The following is a 21306-nucleotide window of genomic DNA, read 5'->3' on the forward strand; positions in this document are numbered from 1 at the left end:
GCCCGTTACTATTCTTTTGTTACCTCTATGAAAAGTTCAAAATAGAAATTAAACCAGAAAGTTATTGAAACCGAAATTAAAACTCTACAAAACCAGTATATAATACCTTGAATTTTAATAAACCAAACCAACTTGGGATAATTGCCAAACCAGGATAAACCGATATAGACCTATTCGCATAAAATCTAACTATCTCGGACTTGGTACACGGATCATGTTAGCTCGCGACTAACTATTTAATCTAAACGTACGCCTTATATCAATACTGTACACGCAAGAGAAGATGACGTCACGGGAAAGATCGTTTTTAGAGAGAAGCTGCGACGGATACGTAGGAGGAGACGAAGAAGAAGAGAATGGCGGCGAATGAAGAAGCTATGAAGTATGTATGGGAAGGAGCAATTCCGCTGCAGATTCATCTCCACAAATCCGAAGTCGCTTCTCACCCTGCTCCTCCTCCTGCTCTCGTAATCGATTCTCTCTTTGTTTCTACGATTGTTTGTTAGTTGGATCACCATCGAATTTGGGGTTTTAGGGTTTGAATCATATCGTTTTGATGATCAATTTGTTTGAGAAGGAGGAACAGTTGCATTAGAGGATTGGATTTGACTGAGGGAATGTTGTTAAGCTCGAGATAAGAGCATACGAAGATCTAAGCTCTCTCTTTATGTTTTGCACTCAGGTGTTAGCACCAAGGATAGGGTACTTGCCTCTGTTAGTTCCTCTGATAAAGCCTTACTTCAAGGATTCACTTCCTCCTGGTGAAGACTCAATCTGGTTCGATTACAAAGGCGTTCCTCTTAAATGGTACTACTCCCACTGTTCAATCTGTTACCATATAATAGGAGTAACTGCTTTTTTTTGTGTGATATGTTTTAAATGGAGAGGTGAGTCTTGTTTGGTAATTGCAGGTATATACCAACAGGTGTTCTTTTTGATCTCCTATGCGCTGAATCTGAAAGACCTTGGAACCTCACTGTGACCTTTCTTTCTCTATATCTCAGCTTCATTAGCTTCTTTTGTTTGAGAGACACTGAATTAGGATACACAAACCTTAGTTTTCCTTTCTATCTTTTGCTGTTCTTGAGGGTTTTAGAAACTTTTTACTTGCAGATACACTTTAGGGGATATCCTAGCAACGTACTGATTCCATGTGAAGGAGAAGATTCTGCCAAGTGGAACTTTGTTAACTCTTTGAAAGAGGTTTGTCAAAACTTCTCTACTTTTCTTTTTTACTTTAAGTGAAACGTATTTGCTTCCCAAATAAAACAGTGCATACTCTTCCAGTATATTTGACGTTGTAGAACAAGCTTATGGCATTCTTCCACATTTTGATCTATTACAACCGTTTACATCTCTGTCTGCCACCATGATTACCATTTCCGTATGTTAAGTTAAGTTCTGAGGGTTATAGAATTTCATAGGCTGTCGAAGATCTATAACTGGCAAATGACAGCGAATGATAAAAAAAAAATTTGCTGAATTTGATTGGTCATTCCCTAGTGGAGTAGACATAGGCTTCTCCTGTCTGCTATTTTATAACAATGCTTTACTCCTGCAGGCGGCATATATTATCAATGGAAACTGCAAGAATGTTATGAATATGTCTCAGAGTGATCAAGAGGATCTGTGGACTTCTGTCATGAACGGTACGAGTGGTCCATGTTAAGCATATATTAAAAAATGAATCGCATATCCAATATCATTCTTGTTACAGCAATACTTCTGGTTATAACTCTAACCGCCACTAGACACAGCTTTTGCATTCAGCATTGTCAAATTTTACTATCTGCTTCATCAATCTTGGTATACAACCTTTGGATATATCTATGACTTCGAGTTCTGAAAACTGATGGTTTGGCAGGTGATCTTGATGCCTACACAAGGTTATTACCCAAGCTTAAAATGGGAAATATCGAAGATGAGTTTTCAAGAAAAGAAAGTTTGTCATCTCCAGTATCTCGACAAGGTGGTGGGACTGAGATAGATGTGGCTGGACAAGTTAAGACAGGTTTGCCAACTATAACCTCAGCTTCAAATGTTTAGATTCAGTTTGAAGTGACATAAACCTAGTTAGAAACGCTGGCTGTAAATAGTAGTATCCCTCATCTAATAAATCGTGTAACAGAAACAACTTAGGAATAGAATAATGACCTCCTCGCAAAGTAATGGTTTCCTAATGTTCTTGACTTGTGATGATCATTGTTTCAGCAAGGATTCCTGTTCGGCTGTATGTTCGAAGTGTAAGTCAAAATTTCGAGAATCTTGAAGATGTGCCTGAGATCGATACATGGGATGAGATTTCGTACATGAATCGCCCTGTTGAGTTCCTCAAAGAAAAAGGTAAATAATTTTTCAGCTTAAAGATCCGCCGCATTGTTCTTAGTATCTTCACCAATAATAGATTGGCTTTATGGACCTGTACTTGAATCTCTCTTGTGTAAGATAACTGATTAGTTCCAGTATCTAACAGGGAAATGCTTTACTCTACGTGACGCTATGGAAAGTCTCCTCCCGGAGTACAGTGGAGACAGAGCTCAAACGAGTGGAGAAGAAGAAGCAGATGGGTCGCAGGAGACGAGGGGAGAAATCAAGCTGGTAAGGATACAAGGGATAGAATTGAAACTAGAGATACCGTTTTCATGGGTGGTAAACAACTTGATGAACCCAGAATTCTATCTCCACATCTCTGTTCTTGTGATAGGTCCTCAAAGGTAAAAACTAGTAAGGCTCTGCATCTACAATCGACCTGTGAATAGACCAAATTGATTTCTCGTTTGTTTTTTTATAAGCCAAAAGCATCAACTATTTGTTATATACATATAATGATCCAACATGTTTCAACATAAACAGAGCATCTTCGACTTCTCAAAGAATGAACATTCACAAAAACAATCAACTGTTAAATTATTTTTTGACGAAAAGAAAGAGAATCATTCTAACTGGGTTTAGAAAGCTTGTTGTATTCTTCGAGCTCCTCATAATACACATCCCAAACGCACCGTACGCAGCCGCTACCGCAACAATCTCCAGCCTCTGGTTTCTCCGGCGGCGGAGGGAGTGAGATCTCTTCCTCCTTATCCTCATCTACCTTACCTTTCTCCTCCGTCGAAGTTTCCACGAGATTCTCGCTCTTGGTGGCCATGGAGATCGGCGACGTGAGCTGTTGTTGTCGAGATACGGAATAGTACTTGCCCAAGGACCGCTTTAGAGAGAGATCTCGCGTTAATCCAAATCTCATGCTCAAAAGCACATCCTGGAGGCTTTTCCGGCGAGGATTGTAAGCTGGCCATACGGCGATCGAGACTCGAGGATGGAGATGATGCAACAAAACCATACCAACAGATTTTTTTTTCTTTTTTTCGAAGTGCGTTTTCGCGTCAAAAATGACCCCTCTATGGGAATAATAGTACACGTGTCCTAATATAATTGGTAGAAAGGAAGCCAATCCAGTGATCCACGACTACGAATCGTCTTTGACCCAAACAACAAGAAAAACGATACAAATGTTACAAACACTCGCAGACCAGAGACTACTACTAGAGTATCTTTCTTCTTTCATGTTTTCGTATTTGTAGTCTCTTCACACTTCTTCAGAGCATTTCTCACCTCCTCAAGGCAACTTTCGAGCTTCTTCAATTCCTCACTTTCCGGGAAGCTCACTGTCGCCTACACAAACACATGTCACCATTTATTCAGTCTCATCATATTAAAGCTTATCAAGTATTGTGGAGATTAATGAATAGTAATACTGGTTTATACCTGTTTGATTGTGTTCCTCAAATGCATCTCAGCACTAAAGAGCTCTCGCTTGCTTCCTGTGGACAGTGAGATCTCCATGTAGACTCTGCAAAGCTCCAACGATGCTCTTGCAAACTTCTTGAAACGCTCTTTGTCTTTCCACAGTTCTGATCCCTGCCAGAGATATGTCACAAAATGGAGCTGAGAATGATGCTCACAGATCAAAGAGCGGCTTTGATTAATTATGACTCATTTATACCTGATATGAGCGCACTTGTTTCAGCAATGCCTCGCTGCATACCATAAGATCTCCTTTGATTCTACTCCATCTTGCATACAATCCCCATATTTCAGATGTACTTTCTGTTCGGACAATCTATAAAAAGAGATAAGCAAGAATCACATTCAAAACTCAGACAATGAGACAATACAGTGAAATATACTAGCTATCAAAATGTTTTTTCTAACCTGCTGAATAATCTTCCCAAGCAACTCTAAGTGACGCTGAGTTTCAGCTGGTGTTGCAGCACGCGGTTTTGACTCCGTTGATTCATCAGAAGAAGCTTCAGTTTCAACCGATAAAGACGATGCTGAATTCCTATTTTCTAACTCTGTCATTATACGGTCCAGTAAAACAACATCAACCCTCTTGTTTTTGCTCATGCTCAGTATCTTTTGTATAGCTTCAAAGGCCTGAACGAAAGAAAAAAAACAGCACAGATGAAACCAACTCGTCTAACTCCTAAGCTAAAGGTAATCAAATAGTTATGTAGGTGCCTTTACCTGATCAATATTTCCCACATCCATAGCTACATGGCTGAAGTTCTCCCACATCTGCCAGCTATCTCGCCTGTTGATGCAACGATGTTTTTTAGATAACTAACGCTATCAAATTCTTAACTCAAGTTATAAATGGTAAGGGAAAGATATATATACTTGAATTTAAGCGCTTCTTTGAATGCGATGAATGATTCTTTGCTCTTCTTCTTAATCATATGCCTGCACCCAATATGAAAGTGAAAAATAGATGAGCAGTGAGGTGAGTTTAATACGAACGCGTGCGTGAAAAGAAAAAAAGTATTTAATCTTCTCTGCAATTTCAGCATAAACAGAGCAGATTATGAAACTGAAGTGCTTACAGACAAGCAATGTTGTTCCAGGCCTCTCCATTGTCAGGATCGAGTTGAACAGCAAAAGTAAATGAATCGAGTGCCTTTTGAACATCCCTGGCCTACGGTATAATATCGGAGATGTTATATTAGCATCTCTCCCAGCCATGGTGACAATAATTTATATGTTTTTTTCATATAAATGACATTTGGAATGGAAAAGCTTGCTACTGAACTATCAGAGAAGATAGAGTTTGATGATACCTTCAACGCAGCAGCACCAAGAGCAAACCAACCATCCGGGTACAGAGAATTCAACGCCATTGCAGCCTCCCTATACAAGAATGAAAAAATATGAGACATCTCAAAAGTAAATCAGCTTAAAGGGTTAAGTTTTATAAATTCATTCCCTGTTTATCAAGGAAAAAGATAAAGAAACAGAACCAAATTGTTTTACATACCACAACATCTTTGACTTCTCAAAATCACCGCGATTGTATGCGCTACGAGCAAGAGCGCGCTACAAGAAGGAGAGTTAATTAGAGCGTGGACTGAGAGAATATCTATAAGAATCATGTGTCTCACACTACCTTAGCACGAACTGACTTATCATTTGACACTTCCAGGGCTTTTTCATAACATGAGTCATCAATCGTAACATCACCAAGTGAACACCTGAAAGCAATACCAAGCATTACATGATTACGGCACCTCACAGCCCAATAAAGATTACAGTATTTCACAGCCATTTTAATAAGATATACAACCAACACGAAGAGAGTATAATAGGGTACTGTCAAAGATTTATATACCATAATCTTGGGTCATTTGGCCGCTCAGAAAGCTGCGCATTGATGAGATCTACAGCCGCTGATTTCTTTCCCAGAAGGCTGAAGTTTCACATCATGTAATAAGATTCGAGAACAAAACATTCAAGTCATGAAAGGATGGGAAAAATGAAGATTCAAACTTTTAGTTTACCAGTAGCAGTTAATTAGATTGTCCCACAACTCCAGGCTCTCAAATATTGTGATTGCTTCCCCAACCAAACCGCAACTCACCAGTAGCTCACCGTATTCCCTGTTCATAGAATCAAAACGGTACAATGCATAAGACAGAAGGAAATCCAAAATGGATATTTGAACACGCACATAAAAATTTAACTTACTTTCTTAAAGCAGGAATGGTGGGGAGATGGACTGCGTAGCATAAAGGGATTCTTTGTGATGCTCCAGGATCGCTCTTGTTGATAGCTTCAACCTAATAATGGACAGATTGAAATGACGCTAACAAATGAGTGTTTCAGCACGGGAGAAGTCCAATGCAAAAGAGGGAAAAAAAACCAATTTGATTATGATCATGTACACAGTTCATACATACCAGTTTACCCATCATCTCCAGGGCGCGTCCCTTTGTACGACCCCGAGTTGATTCCCACCGGACACGTAGTAAGTCACAGAAACGCCGTAGCTAATACCATGTCCGAAGAAACAAAAGTCAGTCAGTTTGTTTCACTTGCATAGGTTATGACGAAATGAAAAGCCAATAGCTCCTTATTTTATAACTATTCACTTGAGACGATCAAATAACTGAAGAAAATTGTAGCTTACAACAAAATATGATGACTTTTGAGAATCAATCGCCTCAATATATGGAGCCATATCCCATCCTGCACGAGAAAAAAGTTATTACAATATACAAATAAAACTAAAGGGCAGAGTTCAATACAGTTCAGCACAAGTGAAACAGAAGCAAGAGCAGACCTTAGGAAACTAATCAGGCATTTTGAATTGCAGTCACAACTGATGTATGGTAGGTTAATTTACTACTCAGAATTGTTAGTATTGGTCTTTCCATCTTTGCATCAAAGCTTATTACAGAACAGAGAACACTAACATTAAACGTTTCAAATACACTTGAATTTGGAGTTACTTACTTTGCATCTCATTGTGCCGACTACCTCGTTCAATTAAAAGGCACTGAGCCAAAATCATTGCCTGTTCGACTGGTTTTAAGGTCGCAGAATCTTTGCCAGATTCACTCTCGTCGTTCACTAGTTTGGGAGTCATGTATACTTCAGGTGCTTCAACTCCCCAAGCCTCATAAGGTCCAACATCAGCTTTACTAGAGGCCAACATCACGTCCCCATTGGATGAACTAGTTTTGGCTATCAATACCATTTGTGCCTTTGGGTCGACCTATAACAAGATCAGAGATACTTAGAATAACAAAACACGAATAAATATAACAAACATATAGATATATCATAGCTTACTTGGTGAATCGTACGAAATCCAAAAGCCCCACTAACAGAGAACTCGAGGTTTGATGCTGCTTTAGCAGATTCAAGCTGTAACCTGAAAAATTGTACTCCAACTCAAGACCAATATACTATAGCAGTATAGTAGATAAAAGATCACAAAGTATCGTAATTAGATCAGCAACGCCAAATTACAAACTCAATTTTGGAGCTATATATATATATATATATGTCACAAACATCTTATAAGAAGCTATAAACATGTACGAAGTAGGTAAAGACGATGGTGTCTCAATGATAACTTACCGACAGGGATCAATCCGTCCATAAATATACTGCAGCACACATGCTTCCAGATGTATGGTTGAGGTTAAGGATGAAACTTCGCCTTGTAGCAACATGGTAGACCAATAGCTTTCAACTTTCTCCAAGGCTCCAAAATGGTCAAGAGCTTCAGCCATATAGACTTGCAACATCTCAAACAAAGATGAAGATCGCTCGTGTAGAACTCTCTGATGAATAAGTAGAACTCTGACAAGCCACCATGAAACACTCCTTAGTTCAAATGTTTGGGTTGCAGTTGTCTCGAACAGCAAATCTTTCAACTTCAACAGAAGCATCCTAGCAAAAACTAAGTGCTGCAGGAAAAGAAAGTAGGATTGGGTTAAGCAGAGTTCACAACAAACAAATAGAAGAGTAACAAAACTTATGTGGTTATATATGCACACATACTTTATTTGGCTACTGACCAGGGCCGGTCCCGAGCAGAGGCTAGTAAAGCATTGGTCTACAGCCCCCAAAATTTTGAGAAAAACTTGTATGTATATAAGCTCCCAAATTTGTAAAAAAGTAAAAATTTATATAAAATGCCTATAGCCCTTAAATCTCAGGACATACAAAATATGAATGCTCAGAGCCTGCAGACATGAGCTGAAGCAGAAGGAAGATAGTACCTGAAGATTTGAAAACTTCCCAAGCAAGTCAGAGCCAGCAGACATGAGCTGAATCTTTGCCCAGTTCTCCCATTCAACTAACTCCTTACTTTCTGATACTTTAAACGGCAACGAACATTTCACTGATCCATCTGTCGGCCTAACAGATCAGAAAACACAACCAAACAGCTCGTTGGAGTTTTGTAATAACCGAAATTAAAATTAAAAAAAAAAAACTCAACTTTTAGAACATTTAATGAGAAAAAATCCACTTTTTCTACAATAAAGACTCAACTTTTGAAGTTGATGAACTTACCCCGTCAAATTACAGCGAGTGAACCAAAACGCAGACGAGATTGCTAAGCACATCACCACAACAGCACGGCGAGCCTTATCGATTTCATCCGACGAATCGTTCACCACGAAGGACTCGACCTTGTCGAGAACCTCGGAGTAAACTCGTTCCGCCGATTCAACCGAGTCAACTAGTTCCAGCTCGGCGTCGCCGAGTATTACCCTAGCAGCGTCCGAGGCCAGAGCTCCGAGGTAGTCTCCAGCTTCGATCAAGGACAAGAGAGACTTTATAAGAGAGTCGTGTGGATGGGTTTCGGATTGGGATTCGTCGAGCAAATGGATCTCGGGAGGAGAATCCGAGGAGGGGATAGATACGGTGCATCGGAGGAGACGGAGCTCGTAACCGCGTAGGAATTGAATTTCGCCGTCGGCCATGGTTGTGGTGGTTAGTGTTCTGGAAGAGACGGGAATGAAAGAGGTTTTGCGAGGTTTTTGTGTTGTGAAGACGGCGTCGTTTCATGGTGAACCCGGTTGAACCGTTACGCGAATGTCTTTCCGGTTTGGTTTGCAGTTTAAAAAGCAGAGGTGGTTAACTGGTTATTAGCCCAGACAAAAACCCGATAAAAACTGCTCTAAAGTCAAAAGTAGCGAACCGGCCCAGCCAAATTTTGACCAGGATTGTGTCGCTTTTTCCAATCAGAGACTTCAGAGTTTTATGTAAAATTTACACTTTGTTTGGTATTTTTTTTTTGTTCAAAATACATTTCTTATTCAAGGATTCTACTAATAGTCTGTCTAATATACGCGTATCAGTGTAATGATAATTCTTTTGTTATGCATAATTTCTGTTTGCTTCCAAATGAATTTCTTTTTTGATAATAACTATTGTAAATAATTCATGATCTCAACTTGGGAATTTAATATACATTCATGCTTATTATATACTATACGAGTACTATTAAAAAATATCTGTAATTGAACAAGTAAAATCCAAAAATGAATAAGTAAAGAACAAAAAGATGGATTCATGTGAGGGAAAAGTGTAAAGAAGGGTATGAACAATTTGTTATTATATGTGTGTGTGTTAAACTTGTATGCTAATGTTAATATTATATTAATGTTTAATTGGATATAGATCTAGAATAAGGAATCTGAAGAATGACATAAAAGTTGATTATGATGATGAGAAAAGCTGATAAGCGATGCTGGGGTTGGCCCATCAATGCCTCAAGGGATTTCTTCACATGATCACAAGCTGGACCCACATGATCTACCATGTGGAGCCCCCAACTTGTTATTCTCTTTACCTTTCAAATTTTATATATGATGTGTAAAATATTCACACTCCATATATGAGCGTTTCTGCGTTTGTATATATCAGTATCATGTGTTTCATTCTGGTTTAGATGTTACATGCTCATGAACGAACGAGTTTGCGTCTCGTTATCATTTGGTGTGGTTCATAATGTCATAGTAGTGTGGACACTAAAGGACATGTGAAGTTTTCAAAACTAGAAATACGCAAAATAACTTATGATATCGCATACGTGCATCTATCAGGGAGTAACAATAAAAATTTGAAAAATAAAGAATTAGTGGAAAATGATGAGGAAGGCGTTGTAACTTGCAAGTAGCAAATGAGTGAATGAGAAGAAAATTTATCGTATGACCGATGATCTGATGACGGGGCAATGAGAATATGCCAAACTTGATTTATTTTGTAGTCACGGGAGATTTAATTTCTCGAGAATGGCCTTATAACTAGACACTAATAACCAATATAATTACTCTATAATTAATGATCATACTTCAACCGATCGATGATGTAAAATCAGAGCTAAGTTATCTACAAATTTCACGTTTTAAAAAGCTATAAATTGCGATGTGTTTGTATACATACATGCTTATGTCACCTGTGAATGGACAAGTAGTGCAACATGTTCTCTGCGAAGTACGAAACGAACATAAACTGAACTAACTAATACATGATTTTTTAAAACTAGTTCACAAGAGATGTTGCTCTACTCTGGGATTAGCTAAGGATTCGGTTCGGGATCGGTAATTAAAAGAATAGCTGAGATTGGGATTGTATATTGATCAGCGGCAATCACGAAGTGACTAAAGGATTCGCAAGTGGGATATTACAAATGAGGCAGTTTATTTCAGTTAGAAGCGCCGCAAAACATAAAGATCTGAAACCAGTTTCTATTGGTTAACCCAATATTCGTTTCCCCATGCACCCAATGATGTCCTGCCACGTGGAACATTCCAAACCGACAACACTTGGGGAAGGATGGAATACTTTAGGAGACCTCTTAGATGAAGAAATACATTTTTGCATTATGCCGATTTTAATTGTGACATATGTTTTTGTATAGTTTTATACAGAAACCATGTATTTGAAAGTTAACAAGTATCCCAGAACCACGTAGCATGGAAAATATGTTCAAAATCCACAAAAATTATAATGAATGAATCATTTATTTAAATTTTCATTCGCAGTTTAATTTCTTTATGTAATGTATGGACCGGTCTACTGTGAATAAATAACAAAAGCTTTCTTAGTAATATTTAAACCTATCTATCAAACTTGAAGATAACGATGGTGAGAATCAGAATCTGTGTAAGAGAAAACAAAAAGAGATCAAGAAAAAGATGGGACCAATTGGGTATTTTCTTTATAATTTTATATTGTTATTTCATTCCAAAGGTGACATCCTCTCCCTTTGATTATTTAGTTTTCAGCCATTTTATAAGAAAATCTGTCTTTCTCCTCTTTATTTATAAACCTACACCGTTCAAGCCCTCATAACACAAAACATTTGTTTTCTCTCTCTTTCTTCTTTCTCTTGAGTCTTTCGTATTATTTCTCTCCACCTCTCTAGTATCTCTTACTCAGTTATACCTTTCCTATATACGTATAATACGATCGGTCTTTTGTTCCCTAACAAGACCGTTCGTTAAGTCTTGTCGCACACTACATAAACCGATATTGAATCCAGGTTTCAATATCGTCGAAGAGTTTATACATGGCTCCGGTCTCGTTGCCTCCTGGTTTTAGGTTCCATCCAACGGACGAGGAACTAATCACATACTATCTCAAAAGAAAGATCAACGGTCGAGAGATAGAGCTGGAAATTATCCCTGAAGTAGACCTCTACAAGTGCGAACCATGGGACTTGCCAGGTAATAAATTATTAGAACATTAGTGACTAATCACAAATCAATCTATCAGTATATGATTTGGTACAAGATCCTTTTCTAGCTGACTAGCTTAAGAGCTTAATAGGGTTTAACGTAGATTTATGACATAGAGTGAAGAAAAGAATAAGAATATCACGATGACAAGAAAACCCATAATATATACGTTAACCTTGATCAAAGCATATACATCTATAATCTATTTACATCTCGTTGTAAATATGCTATTTATAAAAAGTTGATGCTAAACTAACATCAATTTCAAACTAAGATCTAGTGCACTTGGCAATTCCTTTTGCAACTAATAGAGTAACAGGTGTTCCATCGGAGTTTTTGTTCGTTTATTTTTCAGGTAGAAGAATAGTCATGAGTGTTGTTTCAAAAAAAAAAAAAAAATAGTGAGTGAAATGAAATGAAATGAATTTTACTATATACATATATAGGTTCTGGTTTTAGTTTCCATCCCGATTCATATCCGATTCTACACATCTTCAAACTTATCCCAGGGGTTGTTAATAACAAAACTACAGATGACATCATTGATTTTAATTTTATCATTTTAAGATCAGTTTGGATTGAATCTGCCGGTTTGGCTTATCTAAAAATATACTAAGCTTAGATGCAAACAAATAAATGTTAGCAATTAATATATTATATATATAATGTATTACAGTAGTATAGACTAGACCAGACGCAACCGAATTGTTGGACTCCTTTTGGTCAAAAAAGAAACTCTCATGGACCACCAAGCCTTTTATGAGTTTGCCTTTATTTGTGTGTGTACTTTAGGGTTTGTATCTTTGGAAACTGTAAATCTTTAATTTCAGATGGATTATCCAAACTTGTATAACATATATAATCATTGTTGTCGTCAGAAACTAATCACCGATAAAAATTGGCAGGGAAGTCGTTGCTTCCGAGCAAAGACCAAGAATGGTACTTCTTCAGTCCACGGGACAGAAAGTACCCCAATGGTTCAAGAACAAACCGAGCAACAAAAGGCGGTTACTGGAAAGCCACCGGCAAAGACCGGCGGGTGAGTCTGAGAGATCGAGCCATAGGAACCAAGAAAACCCTAGTTTATTATCGTGGACGCGCCCCACACGGTATTAGAACTGGTTGGGTCATGCATGAATATCGCCTCGATGAAACCGAATGCGAACCTACTGCGTTCGGCATGCAGGTTGACTAGCTAACCCAACCAATCAGTTAACTTGCTCTTAAAGTATATATATTTGTACTTTATTATTATTTATTAGACAAGACCGTTTGAAACTAAACTTTAGTTGATGATGTTAATAATTTCAGGATGCATATGCACTTTGCCGCGTTTTCAAGAAGATAATAATCGAAGGGAAACCAAGAGATCAACATCAGCAGCATCATCAGCCTTACGCCCACACGAGTTCGAATATAAGTCGTAGCTCAAGTTTTGACGTTGGTTCGGATCTTGAAATAAGTTCAAATACACATCAAGTTCTACCTTACAATAACGTTACGGAGACCCAACCGATATTTGGAAACGCATTCGGTGATCATGATGACCGGTCGCAATACTTGTCACAAAACATGACTCCAAGCTTTTCAAATTACGAATCTCCTTATGGACCATACCTCAATCAATCTAAGGTAACCTTAGTCAGTGCCGGCTCTAGGGTAGTGTCAGGATCCCACATTTTTTATCAGATTTTCTTTACTAGCTCTAACTTTTTAAGTTTTTGTATAGCAAGGGTCCAATTTTAAAATTGGTTATTGTCTAAAAACGAAAACAAAATAATATGGCACAAGGCCCTACTTTTTGAGTCGGGCTTGGCCTTAGTTAATACTCTCTCTATTTTATAATAGTTGATGTTTTAGAAAATGTTTGTTGTTTCAAAATAGATGAAATTTTGATATATTTATATTATTTTAAATTTTACTGAAAACTGTGTAACTAATTAGTTGTTTTAGAAGATGTTTGTTGTTTCAAAATAGATAAAGTTTTGATATATTTATATTATTTTTAATTTTATTGAAAATTGTGTAACCAATTATATTTTGCAGTCATTTTTTTAATTGGTTGAATGATTTTTAAATTATATTTGTTAATGATTTTTTGGAGTATAATTCTAAAGCTTATATGGAATGATCAGCTCCTTATCTTAACATGTTGTGTATAATAGGTGTATACAGAAACTGAACGTGGAATGTTGCAGCATCAAATGTCATTGCCACCGTTGCAAGTAGAAAACACGCCGGTTCAGACCAGCATTTTCTCCAATGGAATGAATCAAAACAGCGGTCAATGTGGTTTCGATGACTTTGCTTTCGTTGCAAGTAACCGCAACCAGCTATATAACAGCAACGTTGATGATCATTTAATACACATTGGAAATCTCGAAGAACAATTGCACAGTGCTGGACACTCGACATGGATGAACATGTCTAACGGGTCTTTAAATCAGGTAATTAACATCATATCTCATAGCCAGTAATGTAAATTAGTCATTTATATTATATGCTCTAAAGTCTAAACCTTAGCATGGACGTCCGCTTTAATATATGTATTCCTAGCAGAGTTTCGCAGAAGACGTAGAGGTTTTGCCAAGCTTTGAGGAGAATGATCAAGATATTGAATATTTTGGTGGGTATGATATAAGAACTCTAAGTACAGAAACGAGACCATGTATAAATGTGTGAGTAATTCTAATATTTATTTTACTACTACAGGCAGATCTGGGACCAGTACACTCAACAACATAGAGATTGATGAGTTTTTCTCGTTTGAGGACCGAGTAGAAGACACTGACAAGTCAAACATAACTCTAAACTCTTCAGGATCCGGAATGATCGAAGAAGAGACTAGAGTAGACCATAAAATGCTCATTTGCACACGTCAAACAACTCAAGTTTTATATCATCGAGTCGTACCGTCGCAGATTTTGAAAGTTCACATTAATCTTGTCGGAGGAAATGAAGAGAGAAGATTGTTTACGGAAGAAGAAGGCAAGGATTCCTGGTTCCAGAAGGCTGAAAATGTTGCCAAGATGAAATTGAATCAGATTGGTTTAGCTGCAAAACATTATTACAAGTGTCTTACAATTATTTTCTGATTTTATTAATTTTGTTTATCCAATACTATCTAAAAAGAAGAGACTGTACTATATATTGAAATGTTGATTGATTTTCATTGTCATAAGTAAAATATTATTGGGGGAGAGAAAAACTATCATGCCTAATCCATTATGTTGTTTGTGGAATTCTCATAATCTAGCTGTATATGTATACTTTGTTTTCCAAGAACTTATAAAAAGTAAAAACATAAAAAGAAAGCAACTAAAAAACAGAAAAAGGAAGGTCTGAAAAAAAAAACATTTAAAAGTATTTGCCTCTCTGTCCGTAAAACTTTACAAAGTATGAGGACCAAAGAGAAATTTACTTAAAGTACGAGTCACGTAAATAACACGCGCGTTAGGGTTTTACGGCATCAGCCACATCTCATTGGCAGTATAAATAACCTTTGACTAAAACCTCAAGCTCTCACAAAAACCAGCCGTCGACTTCTCATACCCTTGAACCTTGCTTAGATCTGCTTCTCTGATCTCTAGTTTTTTAGTGTTTCTTGCTCGCGTCACTTTAACTGATTACCACCGTTCTTGTTCATGTTCGTTGTGTATGAGTTGACGCAATAGTAGGTTCCTATTTCTTCTATTTGTTTTGATATTAAATGTAAATACCTCTGTGTATTATCAATCATCACGAGTTCGCAGTCTAGGGAAAATCTTGTCTGAAACTTATTTTATCTAGTAGACAGCCTAAGATCTGGAATGTCTTGTCTGAAAGTAGATTTTTGTTGTTGTTAGGTTTGTTGATGAAAGATTAAAAGGGAGAATATGGAGGTGATGACAATTTCCCCAGATGATCGAATCTGATTATACTGAGCGAATAGAATTTTCCTCTCATCAGAGGAAAGTCAAGCCAATTAGTCTGATCCTTCTCCTTTTTATTTTTTATTTGAATTACATTAGATTTATTGATTTGTTTGTTAGTATTCTTAAGTTGGTTTCCTTAGATCTTAATATACAATTTTAAACATGGAGAATTGGAGGTGATGACAATTTCCCCAGATGATCGAATCTGATTATACTGAGCGATTTATATTTCCTCCCATCAGAGGAAGTCAAGCCTATTTTCTGATCCTTCTCCTTTTTTTTACATACAGTTGATTTATTTGTTTTTGTTTGATAAACTTTTATTTATTATTTACTAATGGAGATATGGAGGTGATGACAATTTCCCCAAATGATCGAATCTGATTATACTAAGCGATTATTATTTGCTCTCATCAGAGGAAATCAAGCCAATGTTCTGATCCATTCTCCTTAATTTTTTTATAGTTTTGTTTTTTACTAATATGTGATATTTATCGTCGTAGGCTTGTTGGAGCTTATGTTGAGCTGAAAAATTTCTAGGATGTGCTAGATAAATCAAAAACATATGGTATTGGTCCGCTATTGTTAAAGGAGATATGGAGGTGATGACAATTTCCCCAAATGATCGAATCTGATTATGCTAAGCGATTATTATTTGCTCTCATCAGAGGAAATCAAGCCAATGTTCTGATCCATTCTCCTTACTTTTTAATAAAAAAAATGTGATTTATAAACCAATGTAGTCTGTCTGTTTTTTTAGTCCTGTAAGTTTTTTTGTTTCTGTTCTGGATGTTGGTAGTATTTACATATTGATTCGACTGGTTTAGATCTCGATGAGGTTGTTTCTTGAGGAAGCTGGGTGACCGTAATTTTTGTAACCTGAATCGAATTAACTAGTTTTGAGCATAAGAAAATATCCTCGGTCTCTACCTAGCTATTCTCAAATTCAGTATGTCTAAACCTGTAAAACTATATGTGCTGATTAACATCATAAATGGTGCGGTGTGAGTTTAGCGGGAAGGGACGTAATTTTTTTATCTAGCTTTGCTCGATTTACACAAGACATGGTACGCCCGTGGGATGAACTTACAAGTATATGAGTTGCTGCTTTATATTGATGTATATGCATTTGATTAAATGTAAACATCCCTTACTTATTAATCAAGAAGCATTTTTAAAAATAATCTTCCTTTGGTAAATTAATAACAACTTTGTCATTATAGCCTATGTGGCAACCTCACAACTCTTCTCAGCCAACTAATCTAATAGTCCTTAAATTAGTAGAATATTTACCAGTATTGTCATTGGTACCTATTATACATATATTAAGACATATATTGAATAATAAATAGATTAAAGATATTTGTCATACGATTTTACCTGGTTCGTAATACAATAACTGGTCGACATTGTCAATTGTTTTAACCGGTTTTATCAATCAAATTTATGTACAATTTAAATCGTTGGCTGAAAAAAATCGTGACTTCTTCATCTTCGCATACGAAATAAACACGACCGTATTAGTATGTATATTTCACGACCGTATTAGTATGTTTTGTAAGTACCTTTTTGTCCTTCTGTTCATTCTGTTCATGACAAGTATGGCATTATTAGAGACAAACTGATATTTTGGTACATGAACCTATAAAATTATTATCACGTATTATCCTGGAATAAATTCAAGCTTGACTATGTCTATTAGACTTAAAACAATGGTTCCTGTTGTTTTAAAACCTATTGTCATGAACAAATATACGGTCCACAACAAACACATTTGTTTCGAATCAAAATATCAATGGTTATAAAAACTAACATTCCATTGTCCAAGCATGTTACCATTAATTCTACAAGTCTAAACTGAATTTACAGGTTCTCGAACAAACTAACATTTTGTTCATGACATTTTCTTACTTTACTATTTATAACCTCAGACAACATACTTATTTGTTTTGGAAAAAAACTTGTGAAAAAGGTAAATCTGCTCGATTTGCTCCAACTATGCGGGTGATTGGTAGTTGATGTAGGTGCTGTCCACAGCCCTATTTATTTTTAAAGCATCAAATTCAGAGCAATCAATCTTTAAATTTTTTTTTGAAACCACAGCTTTTGAAATAACCTACAGCTGTACAAGTGCTCTGCAGAGCCAAATATCCAAAGCAATTTTTTTGTGCTTTCCATAAAATTCTGCAGCAATAAAATCTAAAGCCACAGCAAAAAGTTTACAGATTTTTTTTAAAGCAAAAATTTTAAAGCTACATCCATTACCAATCAGACCCTATATTGCCAAATAATTGCTAATAAATCCGGTTACTTAATGGTATTTATTGTAAACTTTCTGACCAAGCCAAAACACCATATTAGTCAGTGATATTTTGTGTTTCTGGCCAGAATATAGTAGTGGCATCAATTTTAGTGTTGTGATTAAACAAATAAGGTAGATAGGTTAATGCATAGTTATTATTAGTTCCCTATATTCATCCAAGATATTGATTTGTAATATATTTTCGTATTTATTATTAGTTTCCTTTCGACATTCTATATAAACAAGGTTGAAGGATTCATCATTCCCTCCAACACGAAAGATTTCATAAACCATTATACTTTATAGCAGCCATTAATTTAATATAGCATGTTCTATAAAAAAATATAGTATGTTCTATAATTTATATAAAGAACATGCTGGAAAATATGTTATATAAAATGTGTAGTAAATGTAATTATTTTGAAAAAGTTTGTACTACATATTTAGGCTTACAAAAAAAAAGTTGTGTGCCCTGGAATATATACACTGTTTGGAGTTCATGGATTTTTATAAAATTTGTTTTAAAACTCGAATACCAATTTATGGACGTTTCCTATTAGTTGCTAAGTCATAACGATGGTCCATCAAATAAACTTCAATTAACGATGTAAATTATTTGTAGCTTAACCATTGTAAGTTTCATCAAATAAGCTTTACATAATTAATGCTGGCATCACACTAATGTTTATAATCAACAAATATTATTGTCATCTTAACTCACCCCGTGCTTGGCTCGGGTCTTTACCTAGTGTGTTAGTGTTAGAAAAGCCATCGACCCACCTTAGCTTTTAGATTTGTGCGGGAGAAAATTGAAAAAGACTACGGTTTTTCTAAGTTTCGAGAGGCTGATGCATCTCTCTCTAATTACTCACTTAATAAATAAACATTATTTTATTTATTGTAAGGGAACTATGTTTTTAGTTTTATCACATTTAATTTTTTTTGGTAAAAATGTTAAAATTCATTACAAACTTTTAATTTTTGACTGAAATACATAAAAACACAAGAAGCATAACAACATAAATGAAAACTAAGGTTAGAGGCAAGCCAAGCTACATAGGAACAAACTACAACAACTAATAAGCAGAAGAAACAACAAAGTCCGCAAAATCGAATATGCAGTTATAACGAGAACCGAGTCCGGTAGATATTAGCTTTGCTCGATGAACAATTCTTAAGGATAAGGTTTGCCAAGAACAGCTTGCAAAGACCTCTTAAGTGCACCTTCACGGACAGCTAGCTGCATCCGAGAACATGACCTCCGACACAAACTAGGCCGACCATTATTTAGAGAAGTGCCGGTTGATTGGAAGTTGTTGAGACAGTGATGAATGAAGTACATGCAAAGGAAAAAAAGGACTCATCCTGAAGGGGATAATCAAGTGACTTCTCCCTGACATTGGGATAGATGAGGACCAAGAGAAATCGTCTGTAGCGCCCCTCGTTCATTTTTTTAAAGCCAGGATGTCCTCGTTATAACTTCTATTTCAGTTAACATTTATTTTTAAATCGAAAATGAATGAAATACGATAAAGCCAGGGTAAGTGTCGATAATTACAAAGAAAACCAGGGTCAAACCCACCCATCTAATAACCCGTCGGATCTAAGTGGATAAACCGAAAAAACCAACCAAACCCTAAAATCAAATGCGATTTCTAATCGCTCCTCCCTCCCTCCTTTAATCGCTCATCCTCTCATGAGCCTCACTTCTCTCATCTCTCTCGCGAAACTAAAAGAAGAGGCTAAGGCGATTCCTCCTCCTTCGGCTCTCCCGCAACTCAGCTCCACCTCCACTCCTCTCTCCCGCAGCTTCTCTACCGCCGCCGCCGTTGTCTGCGTAGACCAATCACCTGACGTCAAACATTTCGTATCCGTAAGTTGTGGTCTCCGTCTTGAGCTTTCTTTTGGAAGTATGTTTTAATGGATTTGCAATTGAAATACATTGGTATATAATGCATTCCAATGGTGGAATGAGAATGTATATGCAGTAGAATTGGAGAATGTACATGCAACTTCTCATTGGACCTAGATCGATCTTGTTCATGATAATTGTAGTATAACTGTATAATTCGGAACAACGGATAGAACTGTTGATAACTTTGGATAACTGTTGTCAGTTTCTTGTGTTTGTTCTTTTTTTGGCAGGATACAATGAGCAATCACGTCAGTGATATACCTGGTAGTCCGGAAGAGAGCTACAAAATGATGTATAGCTATTTGTACATGTTAGAGCAAGTGAATCCGGAAACAAAAACCTGTGTGAAATTGGATGATGCAAGTAAATTCAAGTACCTCTTCATAGCTTTGGGAGCTTGCATTGAAGGGTTTGCATTTATGAGGAAATTGATGGCTGTGGATGCGACATGGCTGAAGAATAGATATGGTGGTGTTATAGTTTTCGCGAAAGCTCAAGATCCTAATGGTCATAGTTATCCACTTGCGTTTGCAGTACTAGATGGTGAGAATCTTGCTAGTTTGACTTGGTTTTTCGAGATGCTTAAAAGTGTTATACGAGACTCGTCTGAACTGGTTTTCATGAGTGAAAAAAATCAGAGCTTGATCTTCGCTAAAGGAAACGTGTTTCCGCAGGCTCACCATGGGCATTGTTTATGGCATTTGAAGGAAAAAAGTGAAATGACATGCTTGTAACGTCAACAAGAATATAGTCGGGCATAGATTTATGGAGTTGGGCATATATTACACGGTGGGTGACTTCAACTCTGCTTACGACTCATTTAAGAAAAGATATTCTGCTGTGTACAAGTATGTGGTGGAACATACTGAAAAGGACAAATGGGCAAGGTCTTTTTTCCCACGTGACATGTACAACTTCGATACAAGCAGCAGTGTGGAATCAATGAAGAGCGTGTTTAAAGAGGCAACGAGGTGGGCCTTAATACCAATGTTGGATTGTATCGTCAGGAAATTTTCTGATTGGTTCACTCAATGGAAGGATGCTGTTTGTAGATTAATCGATACAAGACTGGTGCCTGTGGTTGAGAACTACTTGCACAATCTATGGGTTGTTGCACAACAGCTATCTGTACGGGAGCTTAATAGTTATGAGCTTAAGTACGAGATCACTGACATTGCAAGAAATATGTTTTGGGCGAGCTTGGTTGGAAAATATTGTACTTGCAAGGTGTGGGATTATGAAAAGTTTCCTTGTCTGCACGGAATGGCAGCTTACATCTATTTCACTACAAACGTTGATGGCAGCCGCCTTAATATCCATGAGCTGTGCTCAAAATACTACTGGACGGAACTGTGGGCTTTGGCGTATGACATGACACTTTATGTTGTGCCCGACATGTCTTCTTGGAATGTACCAGGTCATATCAAGGAGGTGAAGATCATACCTCCGGATCGTATCACGAGGAAGGGAAGGAAAAGAGTTAAAACTACTTAAAACTTGGATGAATTTGGAGTAATGCGTTTAGCTACTTTATTGTGTTGTATGCTTCGGAAAACTGCGTAAAACTTGGAATCTACTTTAAGTTTAAGTGTTTTGTTCCAAAACCTATGTATGATATGTTATGTTTTACGTGTTTTGTTC

The 21306-nt window shown here is 36.8% G+C and overlaps 5 protein-coding genes and 4 non-coding genes across 11 annotated transcripts; 7 read left to right on the forward strand and 2 right to left on the reverse strand.

Annotated features, from left to right (window-relative positions):
* Positions 1-221: 221 nt before the first annotated feature.
* LOC106387717 (autophagy protein 5) lies at positions 222-2850 on the forward strand. Its single transcript, XM_013827628.3, has 8 exons — positions 222-467; positions 683-807; positions 912-978; positions 1114-1203; positions 1562-1649; positions 1865-2011; positions 2212-2343; positions 2474-2850. Exons 1-8 carry the CDS (start codon positions 357-359, stop codon positions 2716-2718), a joined length of 1005 nt encoding a protein of 334 aa, XP_013683082.1. The 5' UTR covers positions 222-356; the 3' UTR covers positions 2719-2850.
* LOC106387716 (tetratricopeptide repeat protein 27 homolog) lies at positions 2798-8808 on the reverse strand. 2 transcript variants are annotated; one of them, XM_013827627.3, is made up of 20 exons: positions 8359-8808; positions 8064-8202; positions 7417-7748; positions 7126-7207; positions 6787-7048; positions 6461-6519; positions 6231-6320; positions 6019-6110; positions 5832-5930; positions 5663-5740; positions 5441-5525; positions 5312-5370; positions 5115-5184; positions 4881-4972; positions 4678-4740; positions 4525-4591; positions 4210-4434; positions 4001-4117; positions 3763-3915; positions 2798-3669 (listed from the first exon to the last, which is right to left on the reverse strand). In XM_013827627.3, exons 1-20 carry the CDS (start codon positions 8769-8771, stop codon positions 3559-3561), a joined length of 2688 nt encoding a protein of 895 aa, XP_013683081.1. In that variant the 5' UTR covers positions 8772-8808; the 3' UTR covers positions 2798-3558. The 2 variants fall into 2 exon arrangements, with proteins under 2 accessions (XP_013683081.1, XP_022565635.1); XM_022709914.2 differs by lacking the exons at positions 8064-8202; positions 8359-8808 and adding an exon at positions 7843-7874.
* LOC125592760 (UPF0651 protein YPL107W, mitochondrial-like) lies at positions 2939-3337 on the reverse strand. Its single transcript, XM_048768153.1, has one exon. The coding sequence runs from the start codon at positions 3335-3337 to the stop codon at positions 2939-2941; it is 399 nt and encodes a 132-aa protein (XP_048624110.1).
* A 1461-nt stretch (positions 8809-10269) lies between the features above and the next one.
* LOC106385351 (NAC domain-containing protein 86-like) lies at positions 10270-16364 on the forward strand. Of its 2 annotated transcripts, XR_007329002.1 has the most exons (7): positions 10270-11522; positions 12440-12720; positions 12846-13166; positions 13700-13981; positions 14094-14160; positions 14247-15207; positions 15380-16364. XR_007329002.1 is itself a non-coding variant. In XM_013825283.3 (6 exons), exons 1-6 carry the CDS (start codon positions 11366-11368, stop codon positions 14627-14629), a joined length of 1491 nt encoding a protein of 496 aa, XP_013680737.1. In that variant the 5' UTR covers positions 10270-11365; the 3' UTR covers positions 14630-16364. The 2 variants fall into 2 exon arrangements, 1 of the variants encoding a protein (XP_013680737.1); XM_013825283.3 differs by having other exon boundaries at positions 14247-16364.
* LOC125593719 lies at positions 15410-15512 on the forward strand. Its single transcript, XR_007329617.1, has one exon. It is a non-coding gene; the product is annotated as a small nucleolar RNA Z103 (small nucleolar RNA).
* LOC125593722 lies at positions 15619-15718 on the forward strand. Its single transcript, XR_007329620.1, has one exon. It is a non-coding gene; the product is annotated as a small nucleolar RNA Z103 (small nucleolar RNA).
* Positions 15794-15893, forward strand: LOC125593718. The gene has a single exon (XR_007329616.1). It is a non-coding gene; the product is annotated as a small nucleolar RNA Z103 (small nucleolar RNA).
* Positions 16045-16144, forward strand: LOC125593720. Its single transcript, XR_007329618.1, has one exon. It is a non-coding gene; the product is annotated as a small nucleolar RNA Z103 (small nucleolar RNA).
* A 4066-nt stretch (positions 16365-20430) lies between the features above and the next one.
* On the forward strand, positions 20431-21159 carry LOC106383784. The gene has a single exon (XM_013823843.1). It carries the CDS (start codon positions 20431-20433, stop codon positions 21157-21159), a length of 729 nt encoding a protein of 242 aa, XP_013679297.1.
* The last annotated feature ends 147 nt before the right edge of the window (positions 21160-21306 follow it).

This window comes from Brassica napus, chromosome C9 (assembly GCF_020379485.1).
Source record: "Brassica napus cultivar Da-Ae chromosome C9, Da-Ae, whole genome shotgun sequence".
NCBI classification, from domain to species: Eukaryota; Viridiplantae; Streptophyta; class Magnoliopsida; order Brassicales; family Brassicaceae; genus Brassica; species Brassica napus.